At 41.8% G+C, this 21450-nt stretch overlaps 3 protein-coding genes across 3 annotated transcripts; all 3 read right to left on the bottom strand.

Annotated features, from left to right (window-relative positions):
- Nucleotides 1-7433: 7433 nt before the first annotated feature.
- Nucleotides 7434-10938, bottom strand: nppa (natriuretic peptide A; the record flags this gene model as incomplete). The annotated part of the gene is made up of 3 exons (XM_079177012.1): nucleotides 7434-7438; nucleotides 8547-8865; nucleotides 10828-10938. The coding sequence occupies 3 exons, from the start codon at nucleotides 10936-10938 to the stop codon at nucleotides 7434-7436; spliced, it is 435 nt and encodes a 144-aa protein (XP_079033138.1).
- A 5386-nt stretch (nucleotides 10939-16324) lies between these two features.
- Nucleotides 16325-17397, bottom strand: nppb (natriuretic peptide B; the record flags this gene model as incomplete). Its single annotated transcript, XM_079177001.1, has 3 exons — nucleotides 16325-16335; nucleotides 16512-16779; nucleotides 17284-17397. 3 exons carry the CDS (start codon nucleotides 17395-17397, stop codon nucleotides 16325-16327), a joined length of 393 nt encoding a protein of 130 aa, XP_079033127.1.
- Nucleotides 17398-20592: 3195 nt separating this feature from the next.
- Nucleotides 20593-21165, bottom strand: nppal (natriuretic peptide A-like; the record flags this gene model as incomplete). The annotated part of the gene is made up of 2 exons (XM_079176988.1): nucleotides 20593-20889; nucleotides 21082-21165. 2 exons carry the CDS (start codon nucleotides 21163-21165, stop codon nucleotides 20593-20595), a joined length of 381 nt encoding a protein of 126 aa, XP_079033114.1.
- Nucleotides 21166-21450: the final 285 nt, after the last annotated feature.

Here is a 21450-nt window from a genome sequence, read left to right as displayed (position 1 = left end):
TTAAGTTGTATTAGATTTTAGGAGCATGCTCTGTTGAGAAGGTTCTCCTGGTCACTGCACAGAGACTCAGGCAGGGTGTCTGCACACAGAGAGTGGTCTGGGGGGGATAGCGTGAACCTCCAACGTGTTTCGACCCCCCAGGGAAGCTCCTCTGTGCAGAGAATTAATAGGATGTCCACAGCATATCAAGGGGGTTCACATGTCTGTTGATGCCCACCCTTAGTCCGACAAGAGTCCTCAGTGACGAGGAGAGGAGAGGAGTAGGAGAGAGAGGAGGCGAGAGGAGAGGAGAGGAGAGGAGAGGAGTAGGAGAGAGAGGAGGCGAGAGGAGAGGAGAGGAGAGGAGAGGAGAGAGGAGGAGAGGAGAGGAGAGAGGAGGAAAGGAAAGGAGAGGAGGTGGAGGTGAGTATGAACCCTCTCAAATAAAAGGTAAATATTAATTTATATTTTTTTCTGATACAGCTGCATAATTTATATGTTCACCTTTATTCTGGGAAGATTTTAACTCTACTTACTGTTGTCTGTATTTGTTTTTTTTAGAGAGGAGAGGAGATGGAGAGGAGAGGAGGAGATGAGAAAAAGTTCACCAAAGTGTGTACCGTTTTCGGACCAAATATGAACAAACCAAGACCCCCCCCTCCCACACACACACACCCCCAAGACCCTCAAACCACCTTTTTAAAAGTGCTGACAGAGCGAAGATCTTGTACATCTGTTTGTTCAGGGTCCTCGCCTGAAAAACAACACCCCTCCCCCAGCTCCGGATCAAGGTGCGCGCTGTATCTGTTTGTAGCTATTGCCCCGTGTACAACCCTCCACTGAAGGTCTGCTGTCCGCTTTTCAACGGGCAGCTTGTACAGAGACCACCAGCTGCCTTACGAGGAAACATCTGGACCAAAGAACTCAGTCCACCTCGACGACTCCATCCCTGCCAAAGAGCGCAAGTTCACAACCTTGGTGTGGTAGACGGCTTTTTTTCATGCATCCTGAAACTTGTCCAGGTGCAGTGTTTTAAAAGTGACTGCTACTCTCCCACAGGGAGGGGGGGTGAACAGAGAGGGGAAACTGCACTCAAAGCCGTCATGCCACTGGTCACACAGACTTCGGTTTGCGGCAAACTCTCTCTGGGTTATCGACAGAGCTATAGAAAGATGTTAGTCCAGTAAGGTCCAAGTTCTCTGGTTGCAGGAGGAACAGCTGCTTGTCGTAGCCCGACCGCCCAGCTCTCCTCAGCAGCAGCCGAGCTGTGTCGAGCCAGCTTGGGCCACAGTTGTGAAGCAGTCTTTGAGCTGTCCGAAGTCTAAAGGAGGCAATTTAGGACTGGATGTCAATCAGTCCGTGCCCTCCTTCATCAACAGGCAGGTACAGAGCTGCTGCCCGGACCCAGTGCCAGTCTACGCTGGCTCTCTGGACGTCCTCTATTAGGCCTCTCGGTGGCGTCAGAGCAATAACTTTGTGCCGAAGAGTTGACTCAACTAAATTATTGGCAACCAGAACTCTTCCCCTGTGCGACTACTGGAGTAGCAACCATTTCCATTTAGACAACCGAGCGCACACTTCCTCCTTCACTTCCTCCCAGTTCTTTGCTTGAAAGCCCTCGTTGCCCCAAAAAACTCCCAGGACTTTCATTCCCTCTTTCCCCCACTCAGGTCCACCAGGCAGACTGGGCGCTGCCCGGCCCCTCCACCGTCCCACCAACAAGGCTTCACTCTTGACCCAGTTCACCCGCGCAGATGAGGCCTTTTCATGACAAGTTATCCTGCAGACATTGAACGTCCTTCTGACAAAAACACATCATCTGCATATGATGTAATATTTTATTACTACAAACAGAAGTAATAAAAGTACTACTTTATCAGAAACATGATCCCTGTCAGTGTTTTACTGTTATTTATGGATATTACATATGCATTTGTTTGCATCATTATTCCTGCTGCAGATGTTTCAGGTGGAGCTCATTCTAACTCTTTTACACTCTGTTGTTCAGTTTGGATAGTTAGGAAGGGTTTGAAAAATGATAATGTGCAAAGACTAAAGCTGCCAGACAAGTGGAGTGGAGTAAAACGTACAATATTTCCCTCTGAGATGTAGTGGAGTGGAAGTACAAAGTTGATTAAAATGGAAATACTCCAGTAAAGTACCTTTAATTTAAGTACAGTACAAATATACTTGGTTACATTCCACCATTGATCATAATGTTTACTCTAACCACTCACAGCTTATCAGAACCTTACAATGTACTGCTTTTTATAATAATATAGAGCAGGATCCAGTTCAGTCTATTGGTCCGGCCCTCCACAACAGACCCTGTTTCTCATGTGCCCACCATGGTCCAGAGAGAGATCCAAGTGTTCTGGAGGTGAGAGAGTCCCAACGAACATTACACAAAGAGAGAGAAAATGTAATGTCTGGTCAAGAATCAAGACGAAGGCTTTACATTCAGTTCAGTTACTGTGTTATGTCCAAACCACTTGGCACGTCTTCCTCTCATAGTAACTGTCAGCAGCATGTTAAGCTGGATGATTTGATATGATGAAAGCTCGATGCACTCTGTGACATGATGTTCTTCAGTGTACTTGAGTGTAAAAGTCTTTGCAAACCTAGATCTGTATTTTTCATGTACGTTTTTTGAAATACGTCATCCGATGAAAAACATTTTGCACAGGAACCTTGCACACCGAGTCCGTTGCACTTTATTGTTACACCGACCAATCACATACGTTGTAAATCATCTCACGTGACGCTACTCAGCCAATCGAATATCTGTATTCTGAAACGCATCGTTCGTGAACCGAGTCAGATTTGCACACAGACACGGGAGACGGAGAGAAGGCGAGAAGTAAGTCGGATAATTTTACATGACGTGCTCTAAAAAGATACGTGGACCACGAAAACAGAGCTTTTAACAAAGAATGGACGAACTCTTATTTGTTCATTCTTCCTGCTGGCGCTACTAAACGACTCGTATGTTCAGATACCGTGGACATTGTTAAATGCGCTGATGTGAAACGCCACCACGAGACCAAACACATCTTTAGACCAAACACTCCAGTCTGAACTGAGGGCAAGATGTTGAGATGTGTAGAGATTGTTTATTATAAAGTTCACTGAGACCGTTATGATGTGAAATGGATTTAACAAAGAGAAGAAAAAAAGTTCACTCCAGCCACACTTTCCTTTTTTCCTTTTCATACATTTTTCTAAAATCAAGCAATTTCTGATGCAAGCTTTTCAAAGATTCATTTTTGTGTATTTTATTTTTAGATGGATCCCTTATTTTACTTGAAATGAGAGAACAACATTTAGTTATGTATTTCTATGTATTATTTATAATCCATCCAGTTAAATTTGAAAAAATATATTAGATTTTAAAATATAATTGATGTGTACTTTCTTTATTTGATTTGACAGTTGTTGACTACACAGATACCTTGTTACTACTACTAGGCTTCTTGAATATATACATGACACTAAATAGCGCAAGTTAGATATTATTGTAATGTTCCGGACCTTGGCATGAGGAGATTTTCTCAATCTGGACCTTTCGGAATTTGAATTGAATACCCCTGGTCTAAATTAAGGCTCCTACTGAGAACTTCTTACATCCTGACAGTGACTAAAGACTCACAAAGATCTTTTAAAGCGACACAACTAACTTCCATCATGGAAAATGTGAGCTTTTAACTCTTTGAAAATCTACGGTGTTTTCTATGTGTTTTACCTTCGATCAATCTGATGATAATAATTTCATCTTTTTAAGTATAAAGTGATTCATATCACAAATGTATATCACCCAGCTCTCATACCACAGTGGTATTGTGAACTTAAGAGTAGCCATGAGTACAACTCTGAAGTACTTGAATTTCGAACAGCACGCCCAAGCTGATCCCACAAGTGCTGAATCCAGGACCCCGGAAAGAAGATTTGATACATTTTTCATGGGCGCAACCCACATACTCAGCTCTGCTGCTCATCCCACAAATGCATGTTCCTTACAAATGTGGCCCTGTTTAACCCTAGGCCTATTTTTAGCCCTGTACTCGAAAATGTCCTACCCTTACGCAAAGGGGCTTATCTCGCTAACTACAAGGTCTATTTGAATAATTGAAATGGCAAAACAACACAAATAAATGTGAGCTTTGTTAATATGTGTACATATCATTGTATATGTTACTGGTAAATGCTGAAACGAATGTTACACACAGCTCAAATTGAAAGTTTTCAGGTTCGTTTTTTTTTTGTGCCTAAAAAGCACTTTTATTGATTTTGAATGATGCACAGGCAGGCCTAAACTTCATATCACCAAATCATATCACAACACGTCAGCAGTCCTTTAAAAAAAATTGGCTTTGATAGAGTGAAGTATGCCTGAGAAATTAATGCCGGTGTACAGGTCAGCTGTGGTCAGCCAACGTTAATTCTGATTTTAGAAGCAGCCGATATAGCGGTTTTATTGTACTTTTAAATACTATCTAACTTTATATTTCACTTCTTTTATCACTAATAGTGTTCAATATATCTAATACAGATGTTTGGCATCATTTTGAGAGCCTGGGCCATATGAAAACTTGTAAAATATGGCAAATTTTCGTCAGAATTTCAATTTTACGTGATGTGTTTGAACCTAACACAGCCTGTGATCGGCCGATTTGCGCAATTCCCACAGATTTGAACTCAGCAGAGTCTGGGCAGTGCAGTCATTGGTTCTTTGAGGTTGTTTACAGAATTTTAAGCCAATAAAATAATCGAAAACTGTGATCCTCTTGCAACATGACATTGAAAAAGAGTTGGACAGTAAATCATTTACCACTCTGTAATGTTGATATTCCTTTTTGCAACATTTCAAAGACGTTTAGGGACTGAAGACACTGAGCGATGAAGTGTTTCAGGTTTAGCATTTCTAAATGCTCCAACAATGTTTGTGTTAAATCATGATAACGATCGCCTGTTTCAAATCACATCATCAGCAATTATTTGACCTCATTACTCGCCCTAAATCTCCCGTCCCAACTTCTTTTGAAATTTGTTCCAGGCCTGAATGAATGGATGTGTATTTACAAATAAAATGAAGTTGACCAGATAAAACATGAAATGATTTGTGTTCTTACTGTCTGCAAGTCAAAGTGAATTTAGAAATCACTGCTCTCTTCTTTCATTTGAGCTTTCCTTTTGTCCCGTTGGGTTTGTATGCCGTTAAGTGAGTTAACTGGAGCCTGACAACCTCTGGTGTGTTGCTGACCTTCCTCATGTGCCGAATTCAACCCCAAAGCAGCAGTGCTCTGCTCCCACTGCCAACCGTCCCCAGAAGAGAGGAATCCATCATTTATAAAGTATGAAAACACAATCATGAAACACATAATAGACAAGCTTATTAATAAAGAAAAAACATTTATAACTGTTGTTATGAATTGCATACTAATGAGTGTTAATGTAGGAACAATGCTTTATAAATGATTCATAAAGTGTTTACTCATACACTCATGCTTCATAGTGTGTATAATATCAATAATATCTTTATGATATATATATATATATCGTAAATGACATGTAATAATGAAGTTGTTTTTACTGGCTACATCTGGTAGCAGTTGATAAGAAAGAGACAGAGGGCATGTGGCTAGTATAAAAACACTGCCATGAAAAGTGACATTATGAAATAAACTTGGCATGAAATAAAGATGTCATTGGAGAAAATGTCATTGTTGACTAAAATCAGATAGTTTAAAATGTAATTTGAAAAAGAAATGCCTATAATGATACCCAATCCAGTTAAAATATGAATATGAAAAGCTCCACATGAGGGTGCTCTCTGATAAAGAAAAGTCTTCAAGTACTGCTGCTCAGCAAAAAGCTCAAATAAAAAAGGAATAATAATCACAGCACTTTTCGTCTTATGAAGTACAGCTTTGATCAATATGTATTTTATAGAACTTATTTTGCAATATGGTTGACAATGGTACATTTATTTCTACCAGTCTTTTTCAGGTCTTACTCCAGAGAGTGACCGTGACCGTCGTACAGAGAATGAGTCATGCTGGGGAACCACTGTGATAGAGCTCTGCAGTGCAGATTCTAATGTTCCACATTGTCTGAAGCGGTAACGTAACTCTCATCGTTATGGAGCTCAGTGAGCGGTCTGGTCAGTATGATCCACAGGAAAGAAAACCTGCATCACCATCATCCAACTGCTATCAGCAGCGCCTCAACCCTCTGTTCTGTCCTGCACGTTTCCAAAGACATTAAAAACAACAGAAACTCAGGTCACTTTAGGATGCTTTACTCAACACCTGTGTGGTTGGTTGCTGCCATCAGGTGAAATGCTTCACTGGTACATTACCGGAGTCTAATTGATCTCCATTATCTCCATAATGTAACTGGACAGAACAGTGTGTCAATAACATTGTCATAACCCACAGTGACGTCTCCTTCTTGCTGCCTGTCAAATGCATTTAGACAACAATAGTTAATGGGTGAATCACTGCATGAATCACCTCCTTCCTCTCTCAACAATCGATGTGTATTTGACAGCAAGTTAGAAGCATTACATGAAATTAGCTTCCGTCTGTCCATTCATTTTCTATTCCTGATTATTCAGCAATGCTTTTGGTGAGAGATGTGGTTTAAATGATGAACATTGTAAAGATTCAAGAATACACGTGTTGAGCATTGAGGCTTCATTATCAGCCCTCTCTTCTTTACTTTTTTATTTTATATGTACTAACTTGACTTCATTTAGAAACACTAGCAACGTGACCACAAAGTCCGTCAACCACTTTGTTCCAGAATGAAATATCTCAACAAATGTTGGATGGATTGTCATGAGTTTTTCTACATATATTTATGGTTCCCAGAGAATGCATCCTAATGACTTTGGTGATCCCATGACCTTTCATCCAGAGCCCCCATGAGGTGTTACTTAAATTGCCATTGTAGCTACAAAAGATCAAATGGAGTTCCCGTCATACAGGGAAGAATTCTGAATACACAAAGATAATATCAAAGGCAAACAAAGCTGAAACGATATAGTTTCACATTTTCTTCTACTAGCTGGAAGCCAATCACCATCAGTTGAAATACTAATTTGTGACAAAAACATGACAATTCTGGATTTGCAATGGCACAATACCCAACGGTGCAGGCATGCAAAAAAAACTGAATTCTACATATGAAAAAAAGAGTTTATTTATTTATTTATTTGTGAGCACTTTAGTAACTCATCTCCTTCAGGGCTTACATGTTACACGGTGTAGAATGGACTCTATAGAATTATTTACACAGTTGACAAGCAGCCCATTTGTGACTTCAAACAGAGAAATACATACACACACCGCTGAACTGTGACTAATGCAAAATCATACATTTGCTTCTATTTGGTTGTGTTCCCAGTTGGAGATCAAACTATAATCCAACCTGTGTCCCAAGAAACGGTCCGACTACCCTGAAGGGAAAACGACAGACAAAAGGAACAGGATTTGTTATAAACAACCGGTCATCAGTGTATGCATAGTTATCTCATGTTAGTAGCCTCTAGAGGCTGCAGTGTTCATTACATCCCACAATAAAAACAACATACTGATGAATTTATAATCTCTATCTCATGCCTGGGTGTTAATTACAGGGTTGGAGTCAAGGCATGGTTAGCTTAGCATAAAGACTGGAAGCAGAGGGAAACAACAAGCCTGGTTCTGTCCAGAGTTCAAAAATAGACGTACCAACCCCTTTAAACACGTTGTTTCTGTTTTTAATATGTATATAAGAAGAAATTAGATTTAAAAAAAGTTCATTCGTTTTGGGGAGAGTTACATGATGTGAACAACTTCTTGATGAAAAACAAGAGAGAATTTCAACAGCATTGTAAGGAAAGGTCAGGACAATATCAGAATGTCAGATAACCATTAATAACCAGAGTTCTATAACTGCATGTAGAGTCAATCATACAAAGATTTCTTATTTCTGGTATCTTGTGAAAAGGTATTCATCTCTTATCTTTGATGAAATTTGTTTTTATAGTAAATAATCCATTGACATTTGCAAATCTGACTTCCAAAATATGACCACCTAACCAGCACAAGCCATTGACCCCTATGCTTCAGTACCCTTCATCTAGACCAGAGGTCTTCAACGTGTTTCAGGCCAAGGACCCCCAAACTGATAGAGATGGAGCAGGGACCCCCGACTAGATATATTGTATAACATTGTGTTTTATATTAAACTGGGCCTAGTGCCATGTATAAACATACCTCTTTATTGTGCATTCAATACTAAGCTATTCAAATAATACACAGGTTGATATATTCATGTTGTTTAAACATGTAAAGGTATGTGAAGCCGTGCCACTGACATTTAGAAACATACCTTCAGCTGATACCAATGCCAATATCAACATTGTCTGTTAATTGCATGATAATCATGCACACAAGCTGTTCAAAGTGATGTTTTTATTTTAACCCCCTGCAGTACCTCCGTGGACCCCCTAGGGGTCGCGGATCCCCTGTTGAAGACCTCTGATCTAAATCATAATTAGATCATAATTAGATCAGTCTTACCTCTTCCATTGTTGCATCCCAGACCGCTAGCATTTCCTATTCGATCCATCCTGGCTCCAAAGCAGCCAGAGGCCCGTTTCCTGGCGGTCAGCAGCAGGTCCTGCAGACGGCTCCTCTGACTCTGGGTTCTGCTGTGGCCCTCGGCTGGTAATTGGGATTTTTCTGATATCAAGGGTTCTTGGTCTCCCTCCTGGTCCAAGTTCCATCCCCTGCTGGCCTGGCTGTTCACAGGCTGCTGGTTTGTCTCATCGTAATCAGCTTCATCCTCCTCCTCCTGTGCCGCATCAGCCAGAGTCTCCTCAAAGCGCTCCAGTAAAGACTGGTGTGGAGAGTTCAAGATGGGTTTACACTCAAAACTCAAACTGGTTACATTCATACTGGTTATGTTATAGTTGACAAAGGAAACACATGTTGATAGAAAACAGTAAGCCTTCTAGTGAACCTGTGGCTAAGGATTGTCCAGAACTTGGTCTTGGGTGGTGTTTGTGGTGGTAATGTTAAAGGTGTTGTTAAAGGCTGCTAGAAAAGGAATGGTTAAAGTTAATAGTTTAAAGGTTTAAACTAGGCTTGCAAGCAAGTACAATGCGGTCCAAGCACCCTGACACAATTCAGACCTTGAGGTTGACCGACCCGAGGAGATAAGAGTGTCGCTGAGTAGGGCTTTAACAGCCACTTTAATACACGTTGTCGGCTCGGGCAGGTTCCATGCCTGGAACTGATCCCGCCTTGGACCACATGGATTGTTGAGTTTGTGCCTGCATCAAACTTATTCTCAATAAATCATTTTGTACCACATTTATAAATGAAAAGAAACAATGATTCATACAAATCTAAGCCTAATTTCACTTATAACTTCACAGAACACATTTGAATGCTTTAATCTACTTGAACTATACGCAGCTATTGTAGTGCAGCATACATACGTATGTAATGTATTGTCACACAGGTATGTGCTAAACACCACCTGTGTGTATAACATTGCTCATATGGAATGAACCACATATGCATACTGTTGAGTAAGGTTATGTTCCATACTCACATTTCTTAATTGAGACGTCCATATTCTTGGAACATTAAGAAATACCGGTATGTCCCAGTTGCTCTTTGGTATATGGTGATGATGGAGTAACATAGTTACCGGTTTTATATGCATTTTCAAAAAAACTGAGTTGAAACAAATGTCCAAATATTGCAAAAACATTTTTCATTTGGCTCAGGTGGAATTGTGGGTGTATTGAAAAAGATGTGACTAACAGCAATGGAAACAGACTTAACAGATCATTTGTGAAGTACATGAAGTGTCCTCGTTAAGAGACAAAACATTGCTGCAGATAAAACATCAGCCCTTCCTCATATTAACAGCCTACATGAAACAAACACTCTTTCTCGTTGTGTCAGAGGACTCTTCTTCTGCACTGATTAGAGAACTAGTGCCACCAGCAGTTTATCTCTATGTGGCCAACTCCTGATTCTCAAATAACAGTAATGGATGGAAACGCACATTAACAAGTACTGCTGCTGGAGTGGATGAAGTTTGTTTAGTACTTAATACCTGTTTAAAAGAACAGTGAAACATTTTAGGAAATATTCTTGTTATCCAGGGTTCGGGAATTTATTCTAATTATTACAAAAGGAAACATGAGTGCTGCCAGCCCTCTTGCTGACTATATGATTAGTATCATACATTATTAATGTTATCATTAACATAGGTACTGCTAGTGGCGGTGGTAGTAGCTGTAGTTATGTTAACATTAGTACATTTCGGGTTTTTTTCTTTTCCCATGCTTTTCCTAAGTTTGCCACCCCCCCCCCCCCCCCCTTCTTTACACAGATACACCAACATCCAATCAATACACCACCTTGTTATCTTCTCTGACTAAGCTTCCCTTGTGTTGTTTCTGACTTTTGTCTTGTAATAAAATGACTGTAAACACTTGAGAAATGTTATTAATCGCGTACTGTAAGACACTGAAAAGAGGTCATGACCTCAGTGTCCTCAGTAGGAGCTACGGCCCTGTACTCAGAGGCAGAAATCTCAAAACCTGCAGGTAAAACCCAAACTATCTGCGTCATCAGAAACCACTGAAGTTAAGTAAGAAAATGTTGTTTTTTATAAGATGTAAAAGTGTGGAGTTTTTGGACACATTGTGGATAAACACAACAGTCCCGACCACTCCTGTAGAACATTCTCACCTTTGACAGTAGAATTGTTAACTAACTCTCTGTCTGCAGTCTTCACACAAACAGGTATGATGACTAAAGGTGTGCGGTGGTTTCTTACCTTGATCTGAGCCAGCTCACTGGTAGAAGAGGGCCTTCCCAGTATGTGGCTGCTAACCAGTGTGTGCTGACACAGCAGGGCCAGCAGGCCCCACAGGACCACAGTCCTCATGTTATCCTTCTGCTGCTACTACTGCTACTACAGTTTGCACTGCACGATTTTATATACACGCCAACACACATACACTCACCACGCAACAGACAGTCGGTGTCAGTGGCTCATCGTTTTGTAGATCGCCTCAAGTGCATTCTGACACCTCAGCATGATAAGGCAGCTGGTCAGATGTCCCTTTAAGTGGTGCTTGGTGGTAGGTGTTGTGTGTGTGTGTGTGTGTGTGTGTGTGTGTGTGTGTGTGTGTGTGTGTGTACAGTATATGTGTCTGTGTATCATCACGCTTACCAGCCAGCAGTGGCATGACCTCAGGAGCCATCTTGGAGCTCTGAGCTCAGACGTGGTGTGTATTGACAGGAATGCAGCATTCACCATGCAAATACTTAACACTGTCTACACTCCTCAGTCCAAAAAATACCATAGTAGGTTAAAACTGCTGCTCCTGCTGGGCTACGTGGAGGCAACATGGTTTAGATTAGGAGAGGAGGGAACCAATGTCATCATCAATTTAAGACATTTACGGTACATACATGTTGATCTTCTAGCTAATTAAATGTCTGTTTGGTTTGGAGTTGTGGTTCAGTCTGTGAGGAAGGACAAGAAGGTTTAGCTGAATGTAAAATTGCATATCAGTTATTCTTAATTGAATGCTGGCAGTACATTACGACATTACTGTGCTGTTTCCACATAATCCCGTAAAGAAGAATTAGGAGTAGACAATGTCAAATATTGAAACAATTGTTTGACATTTCGTAAAATAAGCTACTTCTCTTTCTTACTAAGACTGAGATGAAAAGGTGACTAGAGGGTCACCATATGTTCCCAAGGTCCTCTTTGTAAGCGATTGGTAAATGGTATCATAGCTGTTCAAATTGACAAAAGAATTGAGGAAGACAGAGTTGGTTGATCATTTCTTTTTCTTATCCATTTAGCCACTGCTCAGACATCGATGTCTAAAGTCAAGAAAACTGTCTTGCCTGCAGATTTGAGGGCGTACATTAGATTCCAAGGAGTAGAACATCAATAGGCAATAAGCTGTGGGTGGGTGATTTCAACGTAACTGCCCCCAAGAAACATACACTGTAGGGGTGTAACAATACACGTATTCCTATTGAACCGTTTGGTAAGAGGCTTACGGTTCGGTACACATTACGAACCGAACAATACGTTTGAATAATACTATTGTGCTGTCTGACACTCCACCACGTAACAGACAACGTACTGTCTGACACTCCACCACGTAACAGACAACGTACTGTCTGATACTGCACCACGTAACAGACAACGTGCTGACTGACACTGCACCACGTAACAGACAACGTACTGTCTGACACTGCACCACGTAACAGACAACGTGCTGACTGACACTGCACCACGTAACAGACAACGTACTGTCTGATACTGCACCACGTAACAGACAACGTGCTGACTGACACTGCACCACGTAACAGACAACGTACTGTCTGACACTGCACCACGTAACAGACAACGTGCTGACTGACACTGCACCACGTAACAGACAACGTACTGTCTGACACTGCACCACGTAACAGACAACGTACTGTCTGACACTGCACCACGTAACAGACAACGTGCTGACTGACACTGCACCACGTAACAGACAACGTGCTGACTGACACTGCACCACGTAACAGACAACGTGCTGTCTGACACTTCACCACGTAACAGACAACGTACTGTCTGACACTGCACCACGTAACAGACAACGTGCTGTCTGACACTGCACCACGTAACAGACAACGTGCTGACTGACACTGCACCACGTAACAGACAACGTGCTGTCTGACACTGCACCACGTAACAGACAACGTGCTGACTGACACTTCACCACGTAACAGACAACGTGCTGACTGACACTGCACCACGTAACAGACAACGTGCTGTCTGACACTGCACCACGTAACAGACAACGTGCTGTCTGACACTTCACCACGTAACAGACAACGTGCTGACTGACACTTCACCACGTAACAGACAACGTGCTGTCTGACACTTCACCACGTAACAGACAACGTACTGTCTGACACTGCACCACGTAACAGACAACGTGCTGTCTGACACTTCACCACGTAACAGACAACGTGCTGACTGACACTTCACCACGTAACAGACAACGTGCTGACTGACACTGCACCACGTAACAGACAACGTGCTGTCTGACACTTCACCACGTAACAGACAACGTGCTGACTGACACTTCACCACGTAACAGACAACATACTGTCTGACACTCCACCATAGAAGAAAAACATTCTACTCTGGTGAGGCACGTGTGTTCTGGGAGGCGTCCTACGCTAAACTAGCTTAGCAGGAAAACCAACAGCAGCACACACGCTGCCACGGCGCTGCCACGGCGATTGCTATATGGATATGAGACCCTACTCTGAAGTGGAAAACCAGGCTGTACAAACATGCTTAATGCTACTGAGCCCCGTGACACTACTCATTCACGAGCCCATTTCTCCAAACCATAATTCCTGCTTTGTTAAAGAAAACCAAAGCCCAAACAGAGAATCAAATGTCCGAAGCTCCCGCTGTTGCTCTGACAACAAACAGCCGGATGTCACGGACTACACAAAGCTAGCTGACTGTAACGACACATTACCTCACTACTGAATGGAGATGAAGAGCCATGTTCTTCAGACACGCCTCCTTGAGAGTGTCACCAGCGAGGATTTGGCATTTCTGCTTTTTTACCGTTTTGAAAACGTACTGAACCGTGGCACCACTGTGTCGTATTGAACCGAACCGAGAATTTTGTGAACCGTTACACCCCTAATACACTGAACATTGGACCCATGGAAAAAACATTGCTGAGAACATAAAACAGTTTGAAAGGTCTCCTAATGCTTCATATTGGGAGGATATGGAGCTGGGGAACATAGGACCCTGGAGATATTGATACACTCCCATTGATACCACTCTCACGATATATTAAGTATGGAGCTAGAGCCACCAAGCCATTAGCTTAACTTAGCATAAAGACTTGCAGTGGCTAATTTAGTTCCCTCATATATTGAAATACACCTGCCAACACTGTTAAGGCACAGAAACTTCTGTTCGAAAAGAGAATCCGCCCCTCCCCCATGCCATGTGCTCCTCAACAGCCACCAAAACAGAATCGCTGGTTCAAGTCAGAATCAAAAGGATTTATTATCCCACAAACGCAAAAACATAATATTTCATGAAATTGAGGCCCAATCCGGGCCACCCAGCAGACTGGTGTGTCTGCTCGATGGCCCCCAGAAGATCTGAAGCTGTTCCCCAATTCACTGTCCTTCTGTCCCAAAAAAGTCAGGTAAAGTCTCATGTTTCACATTCTTCTCCCCATCGATCAGCTCAGTGATTGGCTGAAATCCGATAAGCTCCTCCTTGGCTTCATGACTCATTCTTCTGGTCCGGCCCCCTCTCCTTCCTTAAAGCAACACACTCCACTCATTCATATGGTCGTCTCTGAAAAGCCTCACTCAAAATCCCTCAGCTTCATGGCTCAAAACATTCAGCGACTATTCTTACAGTGTTTAATACATACAGTGACTATACTTTTATGGTTTAACACTTCTATAAGTAAATATACTGTAAACATTTAATACATTCCATAAGTAAATATATTGTGACATTAAATATATTGTGACATTTAATATCCACCACTAGGGGTGCCATTAATCATACTAAGAATGCATTTAATACTTAAATTCCTCACAACACCTCTAAAGCTCACTGATTAACACGTGGTATTTAATTTAATAAAACAGAAATGTCAAAACAATTTGTGGTTATAGTTACAAGCTGGACATTTTTCTTAGCGAACAGTGTCTGGAGAGCAAGGCTGAGCTAATCAACTTATGGCTGTAGTTTCATACTTAACACACAGACATGAGATGGACAAAAATGTTCTCATCTTGCTCTCTGCAAGAAAAGTAATCCATGTTATTTCCCAAAAGGCTGAACTATATTTTACATTTTACAGCTCTCATAATAACAAGACGGTAAGTGGAGAAATGGATGATATACATTCACACTGTCTTAGTCAGTGGAAACAGTTTAATATGTTCTCATTGATTCAAATATTTTGCAATAAGCTGCTATTTCTCTGTCCCGTGTGGAGTTAGCCGATGCTAACCTGCATTAAGACAACAACACTGGTAGCTGCAGTTCTTAACTCAAGGTCCACTTACTAGATTTCTCCTTGAGTATTCAGGTGCATGTCTCAGTCTTCATGAGATCAAGAGGAAACTTTTTTTTATCTCTGTTAATGATGGGGTCATGGCTGTCTGAGAGTGTCTTACAAGTGAGACACGAAGGTGCGTAAGTGTTACTGAAGCGTGCAGTCCATTCAGTCCACCCAAAGTCCAACCTACTTGTTGAGCGCTCAGCTCCACTTTATTCACCAGGCGTAATGACAGGAGTAAACAGGGATGAAAACATCTCGTGTAATGAATGGACACTAAACTTACAGCTTTCCCAGCTTCTTTAACAAGCCACACCTTACAGAAGGGTTGCTGATGCCAAAACTTAAACGCAGCTTGGAGATGCTTTCAGTTCATTTACATTAAAAAAAGATAGAAACCAAACCAGATGGAGGGTTATCATTTGTTGTCAGTCATAGTCTCAACAACAGAGTCACACCATTATGTGCAGGACGAATGAACCCTCTCCCACAGGGGTTATTACCCAGGATGCAACTCTGGAGACTGTTCTAAGGATATGGGGAATATGCCAGTGTCTCCTATCGTTGTCAGATGCAACCAAGTTGAATGTAAGAAGTGTCCATTTGATTATGGAGCGGGTCGTCCTTCAATCAGAGGATCGGCGGTTCGATCCCCTGCTCTGACAGTCAATGTCGATGTGTCTTTGGTCAAGACACTTAATCCCAAATTGCTCCCGTATATCAATAAAATAAACTTCCAAATTGGTCCTGTGCCTATTGTGTGTGAATGTTAGTTGTGAAGGGCAGGTGGCATGGGTGAATGATGACATGTAGTGTTAAAGAGCCTTGAGTAGTCGGAAGACTAGAAAAGAGATATACAAGTACATTCCAATTACCATGTATCATTGGAGGCCATTTCCGTTGCATGACAATTGTTGTATTCATTCACAATCTGTGTGTGTGTGTAGGTGTGTGTGTGTGTGCGTGTGTGGGTGTGTGTGTTGATGCTTCAGCAACACTTGGTTCAATGATGTGCAGTTGTAAACATTTATTAATACATTCAACAGTACATAAAGAACAGTCTTACATCCATTATAAATAAACAGTACTTGTAAGCCACCATCAATATTCAATAAATATCAGTAAATAAATAGCGTTCAAATAAAAATGGTAGAGACGTTGCAGTTCCAGAATTTAGATGGTAAGACTTCATCTTTACTTTGGATCTGCAAAAGAACAAGAGAGCAACAACTCTGTTATTAAGGCAGTTCATATTTCTGGATTTGTTTCATTAATAATACAAATGTGTATGAGGTAAATTCATGAGAATTTAATTATAAATATGAGAATAAACACAGGGCTATGTGTGACTGTTTCCTGTGGATGTGTTACTGTAACTCACTGTATCTGCCGACAGTGTTGCACCCCAGTGAGCTCATGGAGCCTATTCTGTCCATCCGTCGCCCAAAGCAGCCGGAGGACTTCCTGGACGAGTCGTTGCGGACGCTCTTCAGGTTCTTTGCTGAGAGAAACTCCCTGATCGCTGCCTCATCCAGTCCGGTTTGGGGCTGCTGTCTGTCTGCTGCATCCTCTATGGACAGGCTGTCCATCTCTGCAGAGACTCTCCGGTCCACATCAGGAACTGACTCCTCTAGTCTGTGAAGGAGCACCTGCAATGTCCACATAAATTAGGTTAACTCTTGCATATGGAAAATAAACATTTTAACATTTTGCATTGTGGAATTACATTTACAGGGTGGGCCTTCAAACATTTCTGGTTGCACTTTCAAGTATGGTGATGCATCAGAAGCAGAAAGTTAAGACCATGAGAAGCATGTGAGAGCTTGTCCTGCAGTGCAGGCTTCAAATAAACATTGTTAATGTTGTAACTATACAACTGCAGCATTAATTATTTATTACATACTCATTACACTTATTGTTATTGGCTGACCAATTTAACACATATGAGATCAAAGAGTCATATTGAATCATATATGGTCCCAGAGGTCTAGAGGATGTTGCTGTTGAGTAATGATCTTTATACAATCTATGAGTGGGATGACTGAAATTAGATGCTGTAAAATAAATAAAAGTGCTTGCTTATCTTGCTGCACGTCCCCTAGAACTCCTCCTTTCCAAACCCAAGTTTCAGAATCACTCATCTGAAGACTCACCTTTAAGATGTCCATGTCAGTGTCAGTCAAGCCGGTGCTGATGGGATATGTGCTGGACAGCTGCAGCTTCAAGATGAGGAGGAGGCCACAAAGAGGAATGGAAGACAGATGCATGTTTCTCTGTGAGTTCCTGTTGGTCGTATGAATGGATGGATGGATGGATGCTCCTTGGCTTCTTTGCCTGGTAGCTGTTTGGATGTTGGAGTCCACAGCAGAAGCCTCTTCTCTTTTATACATTAGCTGGACACATGTGGGTATGCCAGGAATTGGACTGGCATTCCTGACACCTGATTCTGATAACAGGAGCTGTCGGAAACTGCTCCTTTTAAAGCATTGTCTCTTAGATATGGGGCATTCATGTGACATAGCTGCTACCATTTGCTACTTTGTTTGAGAAACATACTTCAACCCCCCTGTACGCGGGACATTGTTGTCACTGAGCTACGGGAAGTAGTAAAGTAACAGACATCGTGACCGTGTTTCTAAATTGAGGCGTGTACGTGATTGTGGTGGTGTAGAGGTCAGCCTTCAGTGGGAGGAACACCACTCAGACCAACACTCCACCAAAGGGTCCTTGAGAAGGATGCAAGTGCCCTACCAGCTCTCAGGGTGCTGCTCTGTGGCAGATTGTGACCTCTGACCTCTCTGTTGCGGGAAGCAAGAACACCGTGAAGCCTCTCATTATTATTAGAGTCTGTCTGTGGTGAAGCACACACATTATCTCCCTCAACTCCACAGAGCGTTTTAGCCTCTTTCAGCTCATTGTTTTGCTTTTGCAGTGTTGGTTCAGTCTCAGAGCTCTCATCAACTTGGTTTCCAGTGAAAAAGCTCTGATAAGCCCAGCACAAACAGCAGACAGACACATTTAGAGACTAGCTGGTGAACATATTGGACCCTTATATTAAAATCAGGGTCATTTTTCTTCCTTCTTGGTTTATGGGAACAACTTCCTGTTTGATGCTGACCAAAAACTTAAAACCTGTCAAAGTGAAACAAAAGTGTAATCCAGCCTGATTTGTTTCAGGTATTTATTCTTCTTTATTTATGACATTAATGTAAACAGTGAAGACCAAGCTGCCACAAGGACAGTGGTGGAAGAAGTACTCAGCTCTTTTATTTATGTAAAAGTACTAATACCACTATGTAAAACATACTTTACTTGCATGTCAAAGTCCTGCATTACAAATGTTACTGAAGTACAATATTATCATCTAAATGTACTTAAAGAATCAATAATAAAATAGGCTGATATTAAATGACTCTTTCATGAGTTCTAATGCATTGACATGGAAGCAGCATTTCATAGTTTATAACTACTTTATACACAGTTGGGTGGTCCAGTGGTGGGCAAAAGTGCTTCAACACAAATCTGCTCTCATCTTTTGTTATTATTCAAATTAAACCATGTCACAAGTTCAGAGGAGAAATGCCTCTTTGGTGGATCTGCTAACAGTTTATAGAATCTGAATCATGACAAGGAGCCTGAACTAGACCTAAGAGGTCACAAGCCAAAGAGTTTGGGAGCCACTGATTTGATTTATTTTACAAGCTTATCGTGAGTTTTTTTGTATGTGACATCTAACCAGTAACTGTCAGATACATGGAGTCCAAACATTTCCCTCTGACATGTAGAGGGTGGAAATATAAAGTAGCAAGTACAATTCCTTAAAATTGTACTAATCACATGTAGCCTCCTTTGTAACTTTTACTCTGCCCACTGTATCACTTTTAAGAGGGAAGAATTAAGCTGTTTTCTGGAAACTTTATCAACCGTGTTAAATAATTAGATTTTCATTCAATATTTGTGACGTTTGTGATCGTGCCTAAAACAAGCTCCACGTGTTTTGATCCAGCATACAGACTATGTGGCCTTTTCCCAGTTAATGCCATGCAGTCACTGAAGCATGCAGTCCATCACATGCTGTTGAGGGATCGCGTCGTCACCGTGGAACCATCTTCACACCATATCTCAGCCATCTGAGGTACAGGTCGGTCGTTCTGACGCAGACTCCATCGAGCCCTTATTATTTTGGGACTAACTTCTGCATGTTCCACCAGATCAAGGCGTTTATCTGCCAGGGACTGTGAAACGTCCATCACTATTAGCCTATCCCCCCCCCCCCCCCCCCCCCCCCCGTGCATTTCTGGATTATTTACGGGTCGTTATCGAGACAATCTGGTGCGTCTATGAGAGCAGCATGCCTTTCATAATTCCAGCAACTTGTCACGTCACTCATGTTATTCAACGATGACGTAGGCCTACTTATGCTAAAACACAAACTGTTCCCGGATCGATTGCGTGAAACTGTTCACGTGAAAAGAAAAGTTATCTAAAAGAAACTGACGATCATTTATTTAAAAATAACAAATCAATATGAATGAAATGCTTCCCCATCTAACACACTGCGACAGGTTTATTACAATATGACTAGAGCCCAAAGGAGAAACAAATTAAATCACAAACTCGGCTTTTGTGCAAAATAATTATTTTAATACAAGGCAGCTGTACTCTATCCAACATGAAAATAATAAATACATTTCCAATAATTTATCATTTAATAGCTCACATATGAAAAGAGAAATGACGGTTGTGACTGACAAGCGTGGACCGGAGAGACTGGAGGAGGCGCCCTTTAAAGTGTCTGCTGATGGGAGAAGCCCGAGTCATTCACGCCTGTTGACAGAACAAAAGACACATCACCACACCGGGTTAACAAGCACTTTGTTACATCTCCGTGTCTGCATTGGCCAAACTGCAGCTGCTGAGCAAAGAGCCACAAAACCTCCAAGTGATGAAGGAGCTCTCGGTGTCTCGCTTCTTAAATATTAAAGGTTTTGATGCATTTTCATTTCAGTGCAATCATGAACTCCTCCTCAAATATACACAAACTAGGGATATTTATAGATTTTTAAACAATGTGCTTAATCTGTATATTTCTGTTCATGTTTAATCCCTTAGCATTCTGTGTTGCTCTGTCGACGATCTGCATTATACGTTGATGTATAAGATCAGAACACTTAAACGTGTCGGTTTGTATCAATTAATCACATAATGTGCAATAACTGTATCAGAATCGTTATAAATTCGTGTTTATCTGCACTCACCCCATTCTGCCTCACATTCTAACTGCATGTTGTTTCTGTTATTCTACAAATACGTTTTTTATCTTATTTCAGGACACCTGTGAGTGTAAAAAGAAATTGTCATCCATATAATATTTTCTCATATTGGCCAAGACCTTCAGGACTAAATGACTTCTGTTTCATTTTAACTGAATATTACGTGGCTGATTTAAATACCACCTACCTTCAGCATCCCAGCCCGCTGAAGGAGCCGATCCTCTCTAGCCGGACACCGAAGCAGCTCCTCAGCCCGCCCTTCTTGTTTCGGCTCCACGAGCGCTTGGAGGTCCTCATGAGGTCTTTGAAGACACGCGCGAGGAGGTTTCCTCTAGCCTCCAGTACCGAGTTGCTGGGGTCGGAGGAGTCCCACGGCTGCTCCTCTGGAGCTCCGAACAACGACTTGTCTGTGTTTCCATCCTTCTCCTCCTCTGAGGAGTAATATGGCGCAGTGTTGATCTCCTCTTCTAAAAGCTGCTTCAAACTCTGTGGAGAAAAAGAAAACCCAGAGAGCTATAACATTGTGATTAACACACAGTAATGCAGTCCATCCAACACACATCTATTTATTACAATTCAAATATGAACTGACTTTATTTTCGTTTTAAATGGTTGCATTGGCTTTGAAATGTGCCGTCTTCACATCTCATTTGTTGAGCAGCTGAAAGGTGAACTCACCTGTAGATCAGAAACGGGTTTGGCTCCCACGAAGTTCAGCAGTAACAGCAGAGATAAACCGCAAACTAAGATATGTGCGTTCATTTTTCGATTTTTGGCTCGCGACTCAGTCCGTCCCTGCTCCTCCGTCTCGTGCTGTCTTGCGGGTGGCCAGGTGCCTCCTTTATAGACGACCTGATTCCGTCACGAGGCCTGGGAAAATTAACGAGGTGTGACTAATGCTCCTTCACGTGGGAGTACGGGCTAACTTGACAGTTGGAAAAGGGAACTGAACGTGTTCAGGTTCAAACTCCTCTGAAGGTGTCAGGCTTCAGACCCAGGTCTCTGAGGTCTTGGGTCCAGCAGCGTAAATGTAGACAGTACAGGCTC

Source organism: Pholis gunnellus (assembly GCF_910591455.1).
Source record: "Pholis gunnellus genome assembly, chromosome: 2".
NCBI lineage: Eukaryota > Metazoa > Chordata > Actinopteri > Perciformes > Pholidae > Pholis > Pholis gunnellus.
The sequence above is the reverse complement of the archived record's forward strand: the minus strand, read 5'-3'. Positions and strand labels throughout refer to the sequence as shown.